The 22,805-nt window shown below is 41.2% G+C and overlaps 1 protein-coding gene across 1 annotated transcript in view; it reads right to left on the bottom strand.

The window, feature by feature from the left end:
• The window catches only part of LOC144828121 (molybdenum cofactor sulfurase-like), a 650,078-nt gene that overhangs the window by 389,258 nt on the left and 238,015 nt on the right, over positions 1 to 22,805 (bottom strand). The window contains exons 3-4 of the mRNA XM_078686242.1: positions 21,508 to 21,574; positions 5,147 to 5,785 (exon numbers count right to left, since the gene is read on the bottom strand). Coding sequence (XP_078542368.1) covers positions 5,147 to 5,785; positions 21,508 to 21,574 — 706 coding nt within the window. The remainder of the gene's footprint in view (positions 1 to 5,146; positions 5,786 to 21,507; positions 21,575 to 22,805) is intronic.

Below are 22,805 nucleotides of genomic sequence, written 5' to 3'. Positions count from 1 at the left end.
AAATTGTTATTGAAGATTACCAGCAGCTATCTGTTAAATGAGATCCTGGAATCTCTCAGTCTATATATAAACCAAGAGTGCAGATTTCTGTAACAGTTGTGCAGAAGTAGTCACCATTTAGAGTTTTTTAGGTGAGAGGTAAGAGTTGTGCAGGCAGAGATAAGCCCAGCCACAATATGTACTCTGATTTTTAAAGACTTTGGCATCTTATATTTTACTCTGAATACTACCGTACATGGGTGGAACAGTCACTTGGCTAGTACCTTTAGTGATAGGTGAAGGCAGGAGAATATGAGGCATTGTTAGGTTTCACCTGCACAGTGTTTGCTCTGTGCTTGTGAAGTCTTTTGAATTTAATATATCTTAAAAGGGGGCACTTATCAGTTCTTGTAGTTGAATTACTGTGTTCATTCACTTTTGTGTGGAACTTATTTTTTGTTAACCTCCTCTGGTTGAACGCATTTACAATACTTCTACTAGAGGTATTCACACGGTTTAAGCCCCATTCACTGTCACGATAGGATCACTTTCCACTGAAAAGGCAGACAGCTTATAATGGTATGCTTGAATGCTTGCTTTTATTACTTGTGTAAAGCAGATACTTCAGTTTTAAAACGTTTATGGCATTTCCTATTCATGCCTCAGTACCTTTCTTTGCACTTTGTAGACATTATTGCATTGAGTTTTTTCAACTTACTCTATTTGTTCATTATGATAAAATTCTAAATGCTGTAATAAACATTGCATGTTAAAAATAAAGTTAAATATGAAAGAGCTATGCTATATTTTACTACTAAATAGGCAGCCACAAGTGCAATTACCTTCCATGCAACAGGGTCATGATTTCAATGGTGCAGCACCTGCAGTAGCACCGGGCCCAAAAGATTTCAGAACTCCTCTAACACATATTATTGCTATATTTGACTAATAAATAGGCAGTCACAATTGTAATTACCTTGCAGTTAAAAGAGATTTGATTTGAAATGTGTAGTAGGTGCAGTGGCACTGGGGCCAAAAACTCTAGGACCCCACTAAACCCAGATTATTGTTCAAATGTAAAACTAAACAGGCAGTCACAGGTGCAGTTACCTTGCAGACAACAGGGTCATTATTTGAATGGTGCAGCAAGTGCAGTGGCACTGGGTCCAAAAGTAGTCAGAACTCGTCTAAACACCTTATATTGTTATCATTTACTGCTATACAGGCAGGCACAATTACAGTTACGTTGCAGTTGAAAGGGACCTGATTTAAATGGGGCAACAGGTGCAGTGGCACCAGGCCAAACGTTGTCCGAACTCCTCTGAACACCTAATAGTGCTATATTTTATAACTAAACAGACAGTCACAAGTACAGTTATCTTGCAGGCAACAGGGTCATTACTTAAATGGTGCAGCAGATGCAGTAGCAGCGGGCTCAAAAGTTGTCCGAAGTCCTCTAAACACCTAATATTGCAATATTTTACACCTAAACAGGCAGTCATAGGTGCATTTATCTAGCAAGTGTCATTATTTCAATAGTGATGCAGGTGCAGTGGCATTGAGAACAACCGCTCCAGGCACCCTACTGAACACCGATTTTTGCTATATTTTACAACCAAACAGGCAGTCAAGTGCAGTTATTTTTCAGGCACAAGGATCATGATTTGAATGGTGCTGCAGGTGTAGTTGTATTGGGCCAAAAGGTTGTCAGAATTCCTTTAAACACCTAATATTGCTATATTTTACAGTTAAACAGTCAGTTATCAAGCAAACACCGGGGTCATGATTTCAATAGTGCAGTGGCATTGAGACCAAAGGCTCTAGTTACCCTACTAAACAGCAATTATTGCAATATTTTACAACCAAACAGGCAGTCAAGTGCAGTTATTTTTCAGGCACTAGGGTCATGATTTGAATTGCACAGCAGATGCATTTGCACCGGGCCAAAAAGTTGTCAGACCTCCTCTAAACACCTAATAGTGCTATATTTTACTACTAAACAGGCAATCACAATTGTAGTTACCTTGCAGTTGAAAGGGGCTTGATTTTAATGGTGCAGCAGGTGCAGTGGCACTGGGCCCAAAAGTTGTCGGAACTCCTCTAAAAACCCAATATTGCTATATTTTACAGCTAAACAGGTAGTTATTTAGCAAGCATGGAGAATCATGATTTCAATAGTGCAGCAGTTGCAGTGGCACCGGGTCCAAAAGTTCCAGGCACCGCACTAAGCACCTAATATTTCTATATTTTTTTCCTAAACATGCAACCCCAATTGCAGTTACCTTGCAGTTAAAATGGACTTGGTTTAAATGTGGCAGCAGGTGCAGTGGCACCGGGGCCAAAAACTCTAGGACCCCACTAAACCCAGATTTTTGATGAAATTTAAAACTAAACAGGCAGTCACAAGTGCAGTTACCTTGCAGACAACACGGCCATGGTTGCAATGGTGCAGCAGATGCAGTGACACCAGGATCAAAAGCTCTAGGAACCCCACTACAACCCTGGAATTTCTATATTTTACTACTAAACAGGCAGTCGCAAGTGCAGTTACCTTGAAGACAACATGGTCATGATTTGAATGGTGCAGCAGGTGCAGTGGCACAGGTTCCAAAAGTGGTCACAACTCCACTAAACACCAAATACTGCTATATTTTACTACTAAACAGGCATTCACAAGAGCAGTTATCAGGGTCGTTATTTAAATGGTGCAGCAGGAGCCATGGCACCGGGCCCAAATGTTATCAGAACTCGTCTAATACCTAATATTGCTATATTTTATAACCAAACAGGCAGTCACCAGTGCAGTTATCTTGCAAGGGCTAGGTTCATAATTTCAATAGTGCAGCAGGTGCAGTGGCACCTGGACCATTAGCTCTAGGCCTCCCAATAGACACTTTTTATTGGTATATTTTACGACTAGGCAGGTAGTCACAAAAGTGCAGTTATCTTTCGCGCACTAGGGTCATAATTTTTATGGTCCAGCAGTTGCAGTGGCACTGGGCCAAAAATCGTTAGAATCCCTCTAAGCACCTAATATTGCAATATTTTACAGCTAAACAGGCAGTCACAATTGCAGTTATCTAGCAAGCGCTAAGGTCATGAGTTCAATAGTTCAGCAGGTGCCATAACATCAGGATCAAAAGCTCTAGGCACCCCACTAAATACCTTTTATTGCTATATTTTACAACTAAACAGGCAGTCACAAGTGTAGTTATCTTTCAGGCACTAGGATCTTGATTTGTATGGTGCAACAGGTGCAGTGGCACCGGGCCAAAAAGTTGACAGAACTCCTCTAAACACCTAATATTGCTATAGTTTACAACTAAACAGTCAGTCACAATTGCAGTTACTTTGCAGTTGAAACGGGTTTGATTGAAATGGTGCAGCAGGTGCAGAGACACTGGGGATAAAAGTTGTCATAACTCCATTAAACTCCAAATATTGCTACAGTTTACTACTAAGCAGACAGTCATAAGTGCAGTCAACAGGTTCATTATTTGAATGGCGGAGTTGGTGCAGTGGCACCAGGCCCAAAAGTTGTCAGAACTCCACTAGACACCTAATATTGCTATTTTTGCAACTAAACAGGCAGTCGTTAGTGCAGCTATCGAGCAAGCACCAGGGTCATGATTTCAACAGTGCAGCAGGTGCAAGTGAGATGTGGAGGAAGAAAAACCACAAGTCTTCTACGATGAGTTAGTCATATAGATGAAGACCTACTTGCCTTTGCAGAATTCATGCTTACTAGAACGTCCTTGTATTAACTTCCAAGGGTTGGCAAGGTATAAAGGTTGATCCGGCATAAATTGAATGGTATTTTGAAAGAGAGGTGACCTTCAAGATGCGAGTGGAAGCAGACATGCCATTAGCCATTTCAACCTGTTAATGAATAATAAAAGCCCACCAGGCATGCACCCAGTTAGCCAAGAAGGATGTCAACCCGTAAATAATCCATGTGGAGTTAAGAAAGTAGGTGGAAATTGACCAATCCTTCACCTGAAGAGGAATGAAAATCTCCTAATGAACCTTCTACCTTGACTACCTCTAAGACACCTGAAGTGTAATTAAAAGAATGTAGAAAAACAGTCACTTCACACATGGTGGTTATGGGCCCAACATACTTATAGTTGTGACATCCTTAAGCCAAAACTAAATAAGCAAAAAAGCATGAACTCTTATCTATTATTGGATAATGTTAAGAAGTATATGCATAAAGTCATGGCACAATGAAGATCAAGCGCGTGATCACAAAATATCCTTTATACACTGTTTTAATGGCTTAGCTCATACAGATAAAAGGGGTACCAGAGAGAGTGTGGTCACCTCTTAAAATCTTTATCCTGCGTCAAACATCACTTAGATATAGTTGGATTCAGAATCAGTGGGTCCTTTTATTCCAGTCTTTTAACCTTGCCTCCCAAAAAGTGAATTCGCTTTCCCCCTTCTCCTCACCTGTGCTACAGTTTCTCTACTCACAGTTATCTTAACATTGTCTAACAGCCACAATTAGGTCGCACATGCCTAAGTATTGACAGAGCAGTAGCAGTATTTCGTTCATAACATCTTTGTTGTTAAATATATCAACTGACTACTTACTCTGCTCTCACATTTCCAGACTTAATGTCTGCAAACAGATGCAACAGAAGAAATAAACTATACTTCCTAAAAGAGTCCAATACAAGATTCTGAATGGTCATTGGTCAAGACAGTGATAGCTGTAGACATTGATCAGGTCACTAATTTACTTAATGTGGTTTAGGCATACCTGATAGCCACTGTATAATCACAAAGCTTTCCAGACTCACTGGAATGATGTTGTTTCAGTATGGGCTTAACAATATAATATTATATTTTCTTTGCTCACCAAAGGCCTTAATAGGAAATGCACGTTTGGATCTCTACAACATTTTGGCACAATAACATGGAGAAGAGCAGTTACATTCTATCAGTATTCATCTTGGTCTCCCTTCTGCTTTCGCATAGTTTACAACTGAATTATATACATTATCTGCAGTGCCCTTCAGAGAAAGAAGGAGAGAATATGCTCAAATGTGGCTGGTGGCAGTTGCCACAAGTTCAATCACATAGGAGCTCTTGGATTGTTTATAAATATCATTTCAACTGCAACTATAATTCACACATTTTTAACTACAAAACATGTCTTTACCTGTCAGAAATTGAATCTTTAAGGAAGCACAATCCTTCATCTGCAAGGTATGCAGCAACAGTTCCACCTCCAAAAAAGGTTTTCTGCAAAAACGGTGCAATCTTGTTTGATACCAGTAGTGCTCCTAAGCCAGTAGGGAAGCCAAAGATTTTGTAAAAGGAAACAGGAACAAAGTCTGCTTGGTAGGCCGATAAATCCAAAGGAGACGTGCTCACATATGATGCAGCATCCAATAGCACATACCAACTCCCAGGCAAGCTGGGCCTCAGGTTCCCAGTCTTTATCTTCTCTATCCAAGTAAGAGGGTATTTTGTACCTGTATAGTTGCTCTGTGCCGGATAGCAGAAAAGATGCGATGTTGGCCTCAATGGTTCTTCAGATGGTGTCTGGGACGTCTCCAAAAACTGCATCTCCTCCGGCCTCACAGCAACTACAGACACCTTTTTGGCGGCTGCGATCATCCTCATGCCCACAACAGAAGTATGATTATCAGTGAGGTAGCTAAAGCAGCTGCCGGGTTGACGGGAGTCTGGTGATGTCCAAGGAAAAGATTCCGCAACCAGTTTGATGGCAGCTGTGCTTCCAGATGTGAAGATTACGGTGTAGTCTTCAGCAGTGGTATTGAAATGTTGCAGGATCCTAAAAAAAAATCAATATTGATCGTTTAGATATTGGTGGAATCAGACTTTTCTCCATATCATTAAAACAAATCGGTTGTATCTCTTCATTCTGCATACTGTATGTAAGAGCACACTCATGCCCGTATAATCTATAATCTAGTTCAGGTAATAGAACTTTAAACACATGTAGGAATTTGAGTAGGATGTACAGATATGGCTTTCATGTAGACTTCCCCTTCAAAACAAAATCATTTTTCTAAATATTAAAGCTATGGAAATAATGATCTTTTTTTGATCATTTAATTCAATTTCAACACCTAGCAACTAACTCATATTGAAATTGGACGCAGTGGGCCCCTAAGACCTATAGACCCCGGCGCCCATAGAGGATAATTATAAAAGTATGTGTCATGAATGCACGGACGGGAATGCAGCCTTGGTTTACAAGAGCAAATCATATTTTTCTCAGATGTGTGGGTCAATAGCACTGGATACAATGCAAAGTACAGTATCTTCAAGTTTGGTGTATGTAAATTAAACGTACCTATGGTCTCCTTGCCTTGATTTTTGAATGAATATTTGTAATCAGGCGATAATAAATGAAAATCTTTTAATATAGAAACACATTAAAATATTTTAGGATCAATTCATACAGTGATAGGTTCTCTTATATATTATGAAAGGTTTTCAAAAGTCATACCACAATATAAGATTTTGAAATTTTAACTACGTGAGATTACTGATTACCACCTGCCTTTAAAAAGTAGGAGCATACAGGTCATTTGGCAATAATCGGAAATATGACATCCACCCACCTTTCAGTTTCTACCACCTCATATAGAGATGGAGGGCTGCAGTGTTTCTTATGGCAGAGCCTCAACCGGCTATGCCTTCAGAAAAGTTGCCACGGTTGGACTACTGCCACAGACCAACAGGCTTCAGAAGGGCAGCTAGCTAGGATTTTATTTTGAGGCCGAAGCTGTGAGCCCTGCCTTGCCCTTTGTAACCCCAGCACTTCTTTTGCGATAGTTAGCCTCAAAATCAGTGGCAAGGACACAGGGGCAGCTTGTTTTTATGGGCTTGGGGGCCCTATTCTCCGTGCATACTGCTATTTTGTTATACATTACAAAAAAGACAACAGTAGCAGCATATTAACAAAGGCATTCTCTCTGCTTTTTTGGTTTTAAAAGCCAAAAAAGCATAGATAATCTGTTCGCCCTATTTTCAAGTGGATGCTAACATGCATTAGTGCATGTTAGCACCTTTTTACCCAACGCCTCCCTTTGCATCTCTAATGAGATGCAAAGTGGGCGTCACCGGGCATACAACTTTGTAAATATCGCTGATGTGCCCAGCACAATATTTACAAGGCTGCCCCACCATTTAAGCAGATGTTAGTTTTTGGAGAAAACCGCTGTTTTCACCAGAAAACAGTTTGTCTGATAAAATGCACTTACCAATCCCTAACATTGGGGGTGGATTATGCTGATACAACCTCAGGGTCGTATCAGCAAGGTTATCACCGTTTTGCAGGGAACATCACTGGAAAAACTAGCGATGTTCCCTGCAAAACGGCGATTTCCCCGCTATCGCTGGAATGTTTATCGCCCTGGAGAAACTCGTTGTTAATAACGCGCTACCAGGGCGATAAATTCCAGAGATAGATGGCGATAAATAAAAAAGCGCTAAGCGCGCTTTGCGTTATATATCACCGTCCCTTGGTGATATGCCCCCAAGTTGGTTGTTCACTAATTGTGTAATAAAAAATGGAGCACCAGGAGGTTGAACAAGACTTTTACAGGCAACGGAGGTAAGTGGAAAAATACTTTAAAATATATGTTGTGTATGTGTACTTGTGAGACAGATTGTTTGAGACAGTGTGTGTATTTGTGAGAAGATGTGTGTGAGTCAAAGTGAGTGGGTAAGAGCCAGTGTCAGATAATGAGTGAGAATGAGCATGATTAAATGTCAGTGTGTGCAAATCAGTGAATGAGAGTCAGAGTGATTGAAACTGAGTGTAAGTAAATGAAGCAGAAATAATAATTAAGAAACAGTGTAAGAGAGTGTTGTAAGTGAGTGAGAGTGAATGTAATTGTGAGTGAAAATGAGTGAGCGAAATTGAGTGAGTCAGGGTATGCAAGAATGAGTGAGAATAAGAGTTACTACGAATTACGAATTAGTATAAGAGAGAAAGTATGTGTGACTGAGAGTAAGAATTTTCTGTGAGTGAGTAAGTGTGAATTAATTAGGGAGAATGAGTTAGAGCTGAAAAAGCAAGAGAGATTGAGAAGGAAGGATTGAGAGTATGAGTGAGTGTGAGTAAGTATGAGTCATTTAGAGTAAGAATGAGTGAGATTGCAAATGAGTGATTGAGAGTAAGAATGAGCAGAGAGTAAGTAAGAATAAACAAGTGCATGTGATTGCAAATGAGCAAGATCTAAAGTAAGATTGAATGTGAATGAATAAATGCAAGTGAACATGAGGAAGAATGTGGTGCTATGCTTGCAAGTATGCCTTCGGCCCAAGGCATACTGAAGGTTACTTTTGGATTAAAGAGGAATCCATAAAAAATTACTGGCAATGGCATATTAGTGGAAATTCTTAGCATGACAAGCATGGCAGTGGCGAAATATGGGTGATGGCATACTAGAGGTAATTCTTGCTATAAGGGGATACCGTGGAAAGAAGTTGTTGCTGAAACATTGGAGGTAATTCTTGTCATAAGGGATGTTGGTCCGGGCCTACTAGAGATATTTTTTAACAAAAGGGACACCCATGGCATATGGGTGGCATTAAGGACAAATTCCAACACTGGCATTTATATGTGAGTTTTGGCATACGGGGCACCCATGGTAAAATACTGGTACTAACATACTAGAGGTCATTCTTGCCATAAGGGGATGCTGGACCTGGCATACTAGAGGTCTTTGTTAAAAAATGGGTCACCAATTAAAACCTAGTTTATATGAATGTAGGTCTGTGTTGTTTTCACCTGTAGACAGTTTAAAGAGACATCATCAGGACAGAATAATAAAGTATGCAGATCAGCTGCAATACAAAATGGCAAAATCATGAATATGGGCCTAAAATGCATTGAGCATTTACTCAAATGTGCTCCTGACATCTCACAGTTATTTAGTAAATAACAATATTCTTCCTCTTGCTGAGACATAAAGTATCTGTCACACTAAAAATATGTCAGTCCTGTAAAGACCCAGTAAACAATGTGGACGTACCCAGAAACTGAGTAAAGAAATATTGTAATCACTGTAGGTAATTACAGTGCCAAAAAACCATTAGGTTTTTGTAAAAGACCTCTCACACACCAACTTGGGGTCCCAACCGGGTGGCCAAGTGCCACCCGGTTGTGCTACGACACCTGATTACAGCGGAGCTGGTGTGGTGTAAGAGTGTGATGAAGTGATGTGCTGGTTAAAAATACCTCTGGGAATCCTTGCCGGATATGTTTATTCGTGGCGGCCCAGGATATATTAAAAATACAAAAGGGGACAACTAGTGGAGTGGTTTGACTCGCAGTTGATAAGGTAGGTCTACATGTTTTAGCCCCAAAGAAAAATTGTGTAGGGCTTTCGTCAGGACCATGTGCAAAAAGGTGAGTGGCAAAATCACACCACGTGAGTAATAAAATCACAACACACGCGCTATGGTGTGTTAGAAAAGAGAATGTGGGGATTCGATACTTACGACCCCTGTATCGTTACCAGTAAGAGAAAATGACAAGACAAGACATATAAAACATTTGAAAAGCAACATGCAATGCAAACTTTTGTGTGATCAAGGGCTTGTCTATGTCTCTGATGTAGGCACAGGAGTGAATCCTATAGAGTAGCCGAGTGATAAAGTGTTTATGATAAGTCATGGCATATGGCATGTTAACCGGCTTTAAACATAAGATTTGTGTGCTTATGCTGTGGTCGATTCCGAGCGATAACGCAAGCGTGCAGCATGCTGGGTGGTTTCCTATGTGGGGCATTTAGTTAATAACAATATTCTTCCTCTTGCTGAGACATAAAGTATCTGTCACACTAAAAATATGTCAGTCCTGCAAAGACAACATGGTTCTTCCACACGAAAATGAAAGCAAGCCTGCTGAGGAATTCAAATCCTGCTAACAAGGATGAAGCAATTGGATCTGGCACTTTAAGAATAGTTATAGAGAAAGAGGGAGTAACCCCACTATCCAAGAGACGGGGTACCTCAAGTAATGATCAAAACAAGCTCTCTTGGGCCAGATTAATGAATTATTTTTCAGCAATCTCACTCAACAATGTTTATACTATCAACCATAGAGACACTCCAGTGCCTCACATTAATCACGAACTTGAACCCAGAAAACAATTGCAAAGACACACAAATGGAAGTTACAACTATTATTGCAAAAACATAATTTAAAAAGAGGTAAAAACGCTGACTATCACCATTAACAGCCCTGATGACTGTAATTTATTAACAGTGTCCATAAGTGCTATGTATATCTAGTGGAACAATTTGACCTTCAATAGGCCAGATAGGTCTTGCCATGTGAATCTGATGTATATATGTCACTATACCTCTCCTTTGTCCTTTACCCACTCACTAAGAACCCAACACTCCCACCCATCCTTCCTTTACACTAGAACACTTTTGATTACCTTTGTATTTATGACGCTAGAGCAACTTGATTGCCTAAACAAATGTGCTTAATGCGTTAATGCTTTAAAAATAAATTGCATGCAATGCAGAGTATGCTTAAAATGACGTTTTCACATTGTAGGGCAGCATGCACTTTCATAAAAAAAAGGTGAGAATGCCCTTATGTAGCACACTTTCTAGAAACCGTTGTCTGAGAGGAAAGAATTACCAGCTCTAGAGCCTGTCCAGCCTGACACCTAGCAGCCTGACACCTTTTCTCTATCCCTCACCTCTCTCTCTGAACATAGCCCCTCATCATCTCTAGCAATATCTAAGTCACTCCATTTTCTTGTCCACACTCGGAACCCATAGAACCAAGCTGTCGAATGGCTGCCTAACCTTCACTTCTCTCCCATTCCGGCTCAGGCAAGCTCTCTCATCACCTTTCCAGTGCCTTGACTACCGTCCACTTATAAACATTCACACACTCTCACCCCTAGCCACAAGCTAACCCTTCTCACTACTCCCCTTGTTTTATTAGTGGGCCTAAATCTACACTGATATGCGCTTTGTCAGGTTTCCTTACACGCCTGCATAAACAGCAAATTTAGGGACATTTTCTCTATTTGTCATTATCAAACTTATGTACTAAATAGCTCATGGCAACCAATGGGGTTTTGAATTCATTGTAAGTATTTGAATGTTTTCATCTTGCATTTCTTGCTTTCTGTGTGTGCATATGCTGTCTCTTTAGTGCAAAACTAGCCAAAGGACAGCGGAGTGAATCACATGGTCAAAGGCAATGAGTGATAGGAAAGATAGTTGGCTTGTGGGCTGTTTAATTGCTAGTGGAGTAGTGCATGGTGGGCCTGTTTGTCCAGATTACTGTGCTTCTTCTTGGTGACATGGTGAGTAAAATGTAAGTGGTGTTTGTTCAGAGTACCTCTCACTGTGACCTCTGTGTTGCTCTCACGTTGCATGAGTACAACTTGCAACACATACTTTCTATTATTTTCAAGTGTGCCAAAAGATCATTACAGGCTCCAGGTTTTCTCTGGAAGGTAGGTCATGATTATCTGACCATTTACATTAACTAATTTTAGGTTCTGTGACGCACTCAGTATTCTGATAATATGCTGCATGGCTAAACCCTTATTTTTAATAAGGGTGTCAATGAATGTGCTTGTTATTATATGTCTGTTGACTCGCCCTCCTGACTTTAGGTTTAATTCTTAGGTGTGACGCCCAATTTCTTCACCTTAATAACTCAATGACTGGGCATCCTGACAAGTGCTTGTTTAATGTCTGCAGTGGTATTTACAAGTGTGCCACTGTTCCCGATCACAAGCTTGCTGCCACAAAACGAGTCCATTTAATGCACTATTATTTAACAGTGGTACCAGAGGTTCCTTGTTTCTACGCCTATTGACACATATTGTATCGCAGCCCCCCACGAGCCTTTAGTGTTTCATTTGGTAGGCATGTAGATGCTATTTAATTTGCATGTGATATCATTTTGCTTTAGTGTTTTATTCTGGCTTTTGGGGATTTTGCTTGTGAATCTCTTCAGGCACCAGCCTTTCTGTGGCAGCCTTCGTGCAATAGTTTCTCTTTTCTGGTAGTTGGGACCATCTGCCTCTTTTTTTCAGTGGTTGCTCCTGCTATACCTTCTCTCCTCTGGTAGGTGGCAGCTTTTGCCTCTGTCACTAATCCATCCTGCCCATAAACATGATGACAAGGAGCCCCATAAACGCTCCAGTTGTGTCCTGACATCAGTTTTTTTCACATACAAAGACAAGGCTATCCACACAGTTCCCTGCCACACAAATAAAATTCACATATTCTCAATCCACACCACATAATTCAACACAAAATCACATAATTCAAGTCAACAACACAATTACACAACAGACCACATACAGCCAATCCACACCACAAAATTCCACATCAAGCCACAAACTTTAATGGCACACCACATAATTAAACTCCACTACATACCCCTCCACAACACAAAATTCCATTCCACATCATTACACTCCATAACAAAATTCCACTCCACATAATCCCAGTACCCTCAATTCCACATATGTACACCGCTCACCATGCCAGATAATACCACTACACAAATCTCCTACACACTGTCCATGCACACAATTCCACAAATAACAATTCCAATACAAACCGCATAATTCCATTACACACCACATACATACACTCCATAACACATGGGTAAACGACATTGTCATTTACAATGCCAATAGCTCTAACTCAAGTAAATGCAAAACCTATTGAATTTCCAATTTCTTTACCGTGCCTTTTCAACAGTTCTGACCCTCAATCCCACGCTCTCCTCCTTTTCTTAGAGTCTCTTCTGCATAAAAAGGAGCAACAGCGGCCTGTGCAGGTAAGAGCAGTGGGGCATGGGGCAGTGTGGGGGATTTCAACAGACGACGATGAGGGAAAATTAAATATTTAATTAATATTCCCTCATGGTTGTCTGTCGAATCCCTCCCCAACCCCACTCCACCGCTCTTACAGGCAAGGGTCGCTCCTGCAAAGGAGCTCCATCTTTAAGCATATGTGGCCTGCTCTCCCCTTCTTTTTCTCTTTTTCACACATTATTTTTGCTCCTCTATTTAGAGTTAATTCACCACTTCATACACAAACTACCTATTCCTCTCTAGCTTCCTTTCTATCTATCCCGTGCAGCACTCATCTCTATCTATTCACCATGTCACATAATTCCACTACTCAAATTCACTACACAATTCCACCTCACACAATTCCACAACTAACTATTCCAATTCAACCCACATAATTCCACTCCAAACGAAATACATCCACTCCACTCCAAATCAAAACACATAGGTAAAAAAACATGACATTTTAAAATGCCAATATCTCTAACTCTCCAATTGCATGCAAATGTGTGTTTGGTTAGGCATGTCCACAAGTGATAAATAAGATGCAGCACACTTGGGAAATTTGGAAAGTAGCACACCTTTTTTACACTAGAATGACGCTGGTTCATTAAATGCTTATTGAAAAATATACCCACCGTTTATTTTGTGTAATTCTCTCTGAGACAAAGTGAGCACGAGTGACTGAGTGAAAAGTATTGCACTGTTTCCACGATCCCTGATGGGACAGGGTTGTCATGTTCGATAGTTGCCAAGAACTATTCTCTCCTTGGTAAGAGGGGTTTCTAGTGGCACTGTGAGCTAGCTGGTATACAGGCTAACATACCCAGTAGGGTGTCTAGGATCTGTCCGGATACCAATCCTAAAGTGCATAATGTCTAAATGTGCAGATCTTATATAGGTTTATAGGAACTACATGACACTGGGACGAGGGACTCTTTTATTTAGAGGGTAGAGACCCAAAACCTGGTGCTACCTAGAGGTTAGTTATACCTCTGTAGTTTAGGGGCTTCCTACTCACACTTGCACATGACATTCCCCTATCAGGACACCTAGGCAAAAGTAAGACTAGAGACAGGCTTATCCCTTACTTTCACTGGCCTCACATGTCTGAAGATAGCAAGGATTTCTGTCGCTCTTGTGCAACTAGCCAAGCCAGTCGTATGTCAGGTGGCACAACAAAGGCCCACCTGATACCACTTCCAGTGGTGGGGGTTCCCTTTGAGAGGGTTGGGATTTACATAATTGGTCCCATGAACCATCTTACAGCATCTGGGGATAGTTATATTCTATTGGTGGATCATGCCACTAGGTACCCAGGGGCAATTCCCCTTAGGACCACTACAGCTCCTGTGGTGGCCAGGGCCCTCCTGGGAATGTTTTCCAGAGTAGGCTTGCCTTAGAGGTTTTAACTGACAGAGGAACAAGCTTCATGTCAAGTTACAGCACTGAAATGTGGAAGGAGTGTGGAGTAAACGTCAAGTTCATCACACCCTATCACCCAAAATGCAATGGGTTAGTTGAGAGATTCAACAAAGCCCTCAAGGAAATGATAATGGGCCTCTCAGAAAAGCTTAGGTGAAAATGGGATGTTCTTCTGCCCTGCCTTCTCTTTGCCTACAGAGAAGTCCATCAGAAGGGGGTTTCTGTTTAGGCAACCAGTTAGGAGTCCCTTGTATTTGGTAAAGGAGGGATGAGAGTTTTCTCTCGAACCTCCCAAACAAGACATAGTGGACTATGTACTTGGTCTCCCCTCAAGGATGGCTGAGTACATGAAGAAGGCAAGCAAAAACCTGGAGGCCAGTCAAGAATAGCAAAAAGCTTGGCACGTCCATAAGGCTGTCCTGACTGTTTTCCAGCCAGGCAGGAAGTGTGGGTGTTGGAGCCGTTGGCCCCAGCAGCTCTCCAAGATAAATGGAGTGGACCCCACACTATCATTAAACAAAAAGGGTGCTCCATGTGAACAGGCTTGAAGCTTTTGTGGACAGGGCTGACATGGGCTTGCTCATGGCAACTGATGAGGGACAGAAGGAAGAGAGTGACCCTCTCTCTGATCTCCTCTCACAAAACCCTGATGATGTGTCAGTTGATGGTGTAGCCTTGGCAGGCAGCCTCACTGACCACCAGCAGATTAATTGCAGGAAGGTCCTCAAACAATACAGGCATATGTTTTCTTTGACACTAAGTCAAACCACCTGGTGTACTCATGAAGTGGACACAGGTGAGAGTATACGTGTTAAGAATAAAATCTACAGGCACTCTGATCATGTCAGAGATTGCATCAGGACAGAGGTCCAAAAAATGCTGGAATTGGGAGTATTTGAACCCTCAAATAGCTCTTGGGCTTGTCCAGTGATCTTGGTACCAAAACCTCACACCCAGGGTGGTTAGAGAGAGATTAAGTTTTGTGTTGACTACAGGGGAGCCAATGCAGTCACTAGAACTGATGCTCACCCAATTCCCAGGGCAGATGAGCTCTTTAACACTGTGGCCTCAGCCAAGTTCTTAAGCTTAATTGACCTGACTCCCAGCTATTGGCAAATCAGACTAGCTGAGGATTCCAAACCATAAACATCATTCTCAAACCCTAGTGGGCATTATCAATTTATTGTGATGCCCTTTGGTTTGAAGAATGCACCTGTAACATTCCAAAGGCTGTTGAACAAGGATCTCACCGGTCTGGAAGCCTATAGTGTAGCATAACTTGATGATATAGCTGTCTTTAGTTCCACCTGGGAGGATCACCTGGTCCACCTGTAGAATGTTCTGGAGGCTCTGCAGAAAGCAGGCCTCACTATTAAGGCTACTAAGTGCCAGATAGGGCAGAGCAAGGTTCTGTACCTGGGCCACCTTGTAGGTGGAGGCCAGGTTCAACCACTTCAGAGCAAAGCCCAGACCACAATAGACTGGGTTGCTCTACCTACCCAGACTCAGGTCAGAGCTTTCTTGGGCCTGACTGGGTATTATAGGACATTTGTAAAAGGATATGGGTCCATAGTGACTCCCTTGAATGATCTCACCTCCAAAAAAATGCCCAGGAAAGTTCAGTGGACAATTAGCTGTCAGAAGGCATTTGATGATCTCAAGCAGGACATGTGCACTGCTCCCATTCTGCAGAGTCCTGACTACTCCAAGCAATTTATTGTCCAAACAGATGAATCTGAGTTGGGGGTAGGGGCTGTGTTGTGGTCTGGGCACCGAAGAAGCTGAGGCCATACTTGCTTGGCACTCACTTCATTGTTCAGACACACCATAAGCCCTTTTTTTCGTGCTTGGGGCGCATTTGCCAAGGCTTGTTGGTGCTCCCGCTGGACACCGACCCTTCATCACGTGACATCCTTTGTGGCACCGCTCGCATACGATTCCTGGTGGTGCTAAGCATCCCCTGGTCCTCGCAGCTGCAGAGACAAGGTCATAGTCATCCTTTCTGAAGCACCCGACAGCAGAGGGCATTTTTCTTCCAAGTCTCCAAGTCACCCACGAGGGACATCAACTCTGTCCCCTCTGCTTTCAGGCACTCTTCTTCAAGAATCCGCATTTGGATTCCTCCGAACATTTTCTTCTCATCCAGCAGCGGCACTTTCCTGAAGTCCTCCACTGGGTTCGATGGCGGTTTCCGATGCCACTTCACACATATGCACCTGACTTCCCTGGGATTGGTAACTTGGGTACCACCATATCCATGGTGGGGTGGCTCTCCAACCTTCTGCCTTCCACAATGTTTCTTCAGGGTCCACTGGGAAAGGTCCCTAATCTTTAAAATGTGCCACTTATACGTAGACTAGTACGGAGCACACACTTGTGTTCACACACTGCACACGGTCTCTGTGGGGTCCCTATCTATTCACCTTGGGTGGTTCCTTTGGGTCCCAGCAATAATATGCCCTCTCGACATTGTCCTGACTCAAGTGGTGGTTCTTATACTATTTTTTCAGTATATGGTTTGGTCCCCCCCCCCCTGTGGCCCAATGTGTATTAGTGCTATTTACTGTAATTTTTTCCTTAAGTAGTGTGTGCTTTGTGTCTATCTCTGTGTAGGAGATACCGTATCATACTAGAGTGTTTATACATACTTTTTGTGGTTCCTTTCCCATTAAATCTATTCTATAGGATTGCATTCTGGTAAAATAAGCTGCTTTACACTTCTTCAAGACTAAGGCTGGAGACAGCTCTACACAACTACCACTTGGATAGCTTTCTAAGGTTGTCTGAGACCTCTTAAATCCCCATAAGGGTTGTCTGGACTGGTGCAAGGTGCCCACTTCTGATGGTGGACATCATATACAGGCCAGTCTCTCACAATCATGTTTCATTTTTTGGGGCTATAAGGCATTTCTAAAACACCATATTTGGGCCTATGCTACATCAGCATCACACTCCATGGTTAATTCTAGAGCCCTGAAAGAGCCTTATTAATATCTATAAAAGGCTCCTTTACCGTGCTTGAAAGGTGCCCAGCTGGTAGGAAGCCAAGTACAGATGACTCAGCTCATACTAGGGAGGGCCTGCCACAGCTGCCAGAGAGGCAGAACAAGTGAACCACTTACTGGTTGAGCTGCATTGCTATGTATATACACTGTAATACATGTCAAGTACTTTTTAATAAAATCATTAATTTTGCAATGGAGCATTTGTTTTTAAACAAAATATTTTCTTTCATTTACATACTTATTTAAATCATTCTTCAAGTAAGTTCTTGTTTGTCATGCAGAATGTGTTGCTTTTAATTAGGAAACATACCTTTTAAGATGGCTTCCATATTCAACAAACACTCTATGCCTGCTGCTTAAAACAGTGCACCTCATGAATTGCAAATGATGCAAGCTTTAGAGGCAGAACAACAAAACCAACAAGAGCTGCATGAAAGTGATACTTAAGGGCATATTTACAAGAAAGTGGTGAAGCATGTCGTTAAGCCAAGAAGGCTACACGCTTCGTTATATTAGAATCGCAGTGCTTTACCATATTTACTAGAATATGGGGCAGCCCTGTGCTCTCCCCTGCACTGTAACTAAATGTAATTGCCTAGCGCCAACGCAGGCACCAGAGTGCAAGGGTGCCTGTGTTGAGGGGAAGATTGTTTATGTGCAGGAAGGTCCCCCTTCCTATACATAAACAATCTTGAAACGCCGTTTTGTAGCTTCTATGTGTGCTGCTTACTGCACCACACATAGAAGTTTCCCCCAAATTTTTTTTTAATGATTGGATATGTGCTGGAAGGGGGACCTTCCTGCACATGAAATCATTGGCGTTTTGCTGTTTCTACATGGAAATAGCAAACAGTTGGAGAAATAATTAAGCATTTCTCCTTGTTTTGCCTGTTTAAGACCAGGTTTTCCCTGGTCTTAATTTTGCCGCTGCCTTCTATTTACACTGCCTTGTAACTAGAGGGCAGCGTCAAAATCAATGGGTGTGCCTTGGAACTCCCACCACAACACCCATTGTCCGCCCCTTTTACGCTTAGTGTAGCATGAAGGGGGGCCTTCTTTACAAGGCAGCGATAAGCCAAATTAATTGGCTTAACACGGCCTTGTAAATAAGGCAAAGCTCCTATAGGGCTTGTAAATATGCCCCTCAATTACTCCTCTGACCTAAACCAAGATGTGATTGACACAGATTCAAAGCTTTGTCTGATTGGGGTTGGACTCAAAGAGTCACTTAAAGAATGAATGGTCTGATCCAAAGCCCATTCTGCCTGTATATTTCAAATCAACACTGTTTGGCCTTTACAAAACTAAAAAAGATAAACCACATATGTCCAGCACTCTTTAACAAAGTGAAAATTGTCTATTACTTTACTACATAGTCATAACAACTTTGGATAAAAAACGTTATATCCAATTATTCCAGTAATTGAGTCCTGATAAATGATGATTCTTCAGTGGAATAGTAGAACATTCTTTATTGTTTCAAAACAGATTCTTTCTTCATAAAAACAGACTGTAGCCGATGCCTACGCGTTTCGTCCAACAAGGACTTCTTCAGGGCATTCAGATAGCTGTCTGAATTCTTCGCTGTATTTTGCATGAGAACTCACTGGTTCATCTTTTTATTACTATTTGTAAAGGTCACTTCCTTAATACTGTTGACAGGATCCTTATTCCATAGCTCACTTATAAGTACGGAGTAATATTTCTCCTAATACACATCTCTTGAGTTTTTTTGATTGAAGTAGGAACTGTACTACGTTGGGTCTTTATATGTCCAACATAAAAATCTGCAGCACATTTACTTCCGAGGTTCGAACCAACCACTGTTGCCTCGGAAGTAAATGTGCTGCAGATTTTTATGTTGGACATATAAAGACCCAACGTAGTACAGTTCCTACTTCAATCAAAAAAACTCAAGAGATGTGTATTAGGAGAAATATTACTCCGTACTTATAAGTGAGCTATGGAATAAGGATCCTGCCAACAGTATTAAGGAAGTGACCTTTGCAAATAGTAATAAAAAGATGAACCAGTGAAATCTCATGCAAAATACAGCGAAGAATTCAGACAGCTATCTGAATGCCCTGAAGAAGTCCTTGTTGGATGAAACGCGTAGGCATCGGCTACAGTCTGTTTTTATGAAGAAAGAATCTGTTTTGAAACAATAAAGAATTTTCTACTATTCCACTGAAGAATCATCATTTATCAGGACTCAATTACTGGAATAATTGGATATAACGTTTTTTATCCAAAGTTGTTATGACTATGTTGTAAAGTAATAGACAATTTTCACTTTGTTAAAGAGTGCTGAACATATGTGGTTTATGTTTGTTTGAGACCTGTCAGTCTTAGGGAGATCGAGGGGTTTTGGATCTCCAGTCTTTAGCACCTAAATTCCTTTGATAAAAACGTGATACTAGTGGATAGGTGCAACTGTCTATAGCCCCAAACCCCTGTGTTCTGTGTGTATAAAACTAAAAAAGATGTCATACATGTAGCTAGTGATACCCTGATTTCAAAAGGGGATCTGAGTGAGTGAAACGCGTATATAAAAGAAATAAATCACTTCTGGATCGACTTTGCATATTAATTTGTTGATTTTTGGGGGATAGTCAGTCCTCTCCAACAATCAGTGCACTAGTAACAGACATCAACATGTGAGAAAAAAGAAAGTGGATGACAATTCAGTTTGTCTTTCTAGTAAATTATATCAGGATGTGAAAATCATCAATAAAACATAAATTTAAAAATAAATATAAAATCAAGTACAAATATTAGAAAGTTACAGCTCAGTGACTGGTGCGGTCTAAAAGCAGTCACAATGAGTAACTAAAGGTTGCTCATTGCTGTAATTGGCTAGGTGATCATTAGGACAGGACAGATATTGTAGCCCCCATTACAAGGTATTAATCAAGGTAGGTTGTTGCCTCCTTGACCCAGGGGTGCTGAATACACTGGATGTGCTACTCCGCGCACCTTACAAATTGAAAATGTTGTGAGAATCTTTGAATCAGTAATATAGTCTGATATACACATTGTCCTAAATATTGTTTAGTAACGTATTTGGTTTTCTATTATCTTCAATAGGGCAAATATTTAAAATACAATAATTATAATAGAAGGTATCCTGTCGGCTGTACTTTGTGGTACACTGTTATGTCCAGCTATTGCGGCCCTTTAATCGATCATGCACACACACATTCATCTAGCTTTCCAAGCATTCACTCACATATTATGCACTGGTGCTGTCAATTGCGAGGTTCATTAATATTATTGAGCCTTTTGCAATTTGCAAGTCCATTGGGAATGCCAGCCCTCCCAGGGATGGTGACCTGCTGGACTCAGAAGACCACCATGTCTGGAACTGCTTTTTAATAAAGCAACTTAAAGGAAAACGGGATGCATTTAAAAAAACTAAAAAAATGAAACGTTTTCGTTTCATTTCTCAAGGGCAGGAAGTGGTCCCTAGGAAGCGGAAGGGGTACCCCAGGGGACCCCTTCCCATTTGCAAATGCGTTACCACCTACTTGAAGTAGGTGGTAATTGTGAGTGTTTTGCGACTGCAATTGCAGTCGCAAAACATTAGTACATTGTTTTAAGACTCGCTATTTGGAAGGGAACGCCCCTTCCAAATAGCGAGTCGCAAAACCTATTTAGCGAGTCGCAAAAAAATTGCAATTCGCTAAATAGGCTATGTACATGGCCCATGATTCGCAATCTCGTTTGCGCATGCAAAAATGAGACGTACGTACATCTGGCCTCTAGTCCCACAACCTCACACACTAATTTGTCAAATAATAAAGAAGGATTTTCACTCAAAAGCCAAATCAATTGGCTTTGCGTAATTTTATTTTGAGTTAGAATGTCATTTAGTAACCAACTATGTATTAATTACTGAATGACTGCTTTTTATGTATCCCACCAAGTAGGCAAATTAGGAATTGTGTATTACATTTCCGCTTACACACCCTAAAATTATGTGAATTTATTTTTCGTTGTGAGCAGAATGCCTTAAGGCCTTTCCAGGCATTCGTCCGGTATTTAATATACAACGATGACACAACAAAACCTGCATTTCTGGCATTACAAAAATAAGTATTCGAAGGCCAATTTGTCCCTCGGAATCATGCGACTTAGCACTGCAGGATATTATTCAACTTTCCACTTTAATTTCTTCCACTGATTTGAAATGAAAGAAAACAATTTGATTATATGACAAATTCCAGTAAATTAGAAGTGAAAGGTGAAAAGTACAGTACCTACTCCGGACGCGCTCGATGGCGTCATTTGACAGCATGCTGCTCGCGTTCTGGCTGTGGGGGTTGCCTAGGAGACAGGAGAGGGATTTCAATCAATATGTTAACTCACTTCGACAATAAAACTGTATAACAGCGACTCATTTTAAACAAAATCACACAATGTTCAAGTTGTGGGAGTGTGTCGGAGGTATGAGAGACAGCAGCAGTGGCCATTTCGGCAATTGCGATACTTTTGTGCTGCTATAAGCTTAAAATTCAAACAACATCTCTACTTCCCGGTCTACCTTGTGGCAGGCCTTGCATTCAGGAGGTCTCTCACCATGTATACACAGGAGCAGTGGCTGTGTCCCACTCCATACTAGAAACCCCTCTCCCTGCTACTGTTAAAATGGCTGAGAGGAACTTCCAACTCCATTAGAGTACTTTAGCTCCAATTAATGATAAGGCCATGTCAACGTACCCAAGGGAGATAGGCGCTCAACAAGACTGTAAAGAGAACAATAAGATTAATTGAAATAAAGATTAAAAAGCTATTACTTCTCCTTTTACCTTCTTTGCCTCAATGTTTACATTATTTGGTAATATTTATGAAGTCTCCAGATACTGTCCGTTTTGTATATCAAAACAAATCGCAGACACCAGTGCTTCTAATGCACAAAAAAGGAAAACATATTACACTCAAAACCAAAGTAACCTTCCAACTAAAACTCCAAATGCAAATGTAGGCACAGCACCCTCTAACGCTTATAGCCGATAATGTGTCACAAATATGTTTGGGGAAATCGAATTAGTGCCACTGCAGATACTGATTGGCAAAATCCCTGGACTCTGCACAACAGGCCCCCAACCAGTTGACAAATCCTGTGCCAAGAGGCAGCAGGGACAGGCATGTGAGGCCTAAGAATGGCTGATCTGATGATTCTACTCAAGGTTGAAGTTGGTGGCATTGCCTCTAGGTTTGATGCTCTGAATGGTTTCGGATAAAGCTTTCGTTCCATTCACTGGACTAGTTTTGCAGAAATAAATCTGCTCTACCCTCTTGACATTCAAGGGATTTTGAAGAACCTCTTTTGGATCTCAAGGAATCAAAGGCAAATCAGAAGAATGGCCTCTTGATTTAGAACTAGTGAGGTGGACTTCCGTACGAAAATAAGACTAGGCACATAGGGTTAGCTTGACTGGACACATCCTCAAGTAGGGTGACAACGTTAGTGAGGGGGCCAATTGTTCCAAATTTTTGGGGAAAGAAATGACAATTAAGGACAACACTGTCAAGGACATTATGCTTGATGTCACCT

The sequence above is a fragment of the Lissotriton helveticus genome, chromosome 4_1, assembly GCF_964261635.1.
Source record: "Lissotriton helveticus chromosome 4_1, aLisHel1.1, whole genome shotgun sequence".
Lineage (NCBI taxonomy): Eukaryota > Metazoa > Chordata > Amphibia > Caudata > Salamandridae > Lissotriton > Lissotriton helveticus.
The sequence above is the reverse complement of the archived record's forward strand: the minus strand, read 5'-3'. Positions and strand labels throughout refer to the sequence as shown.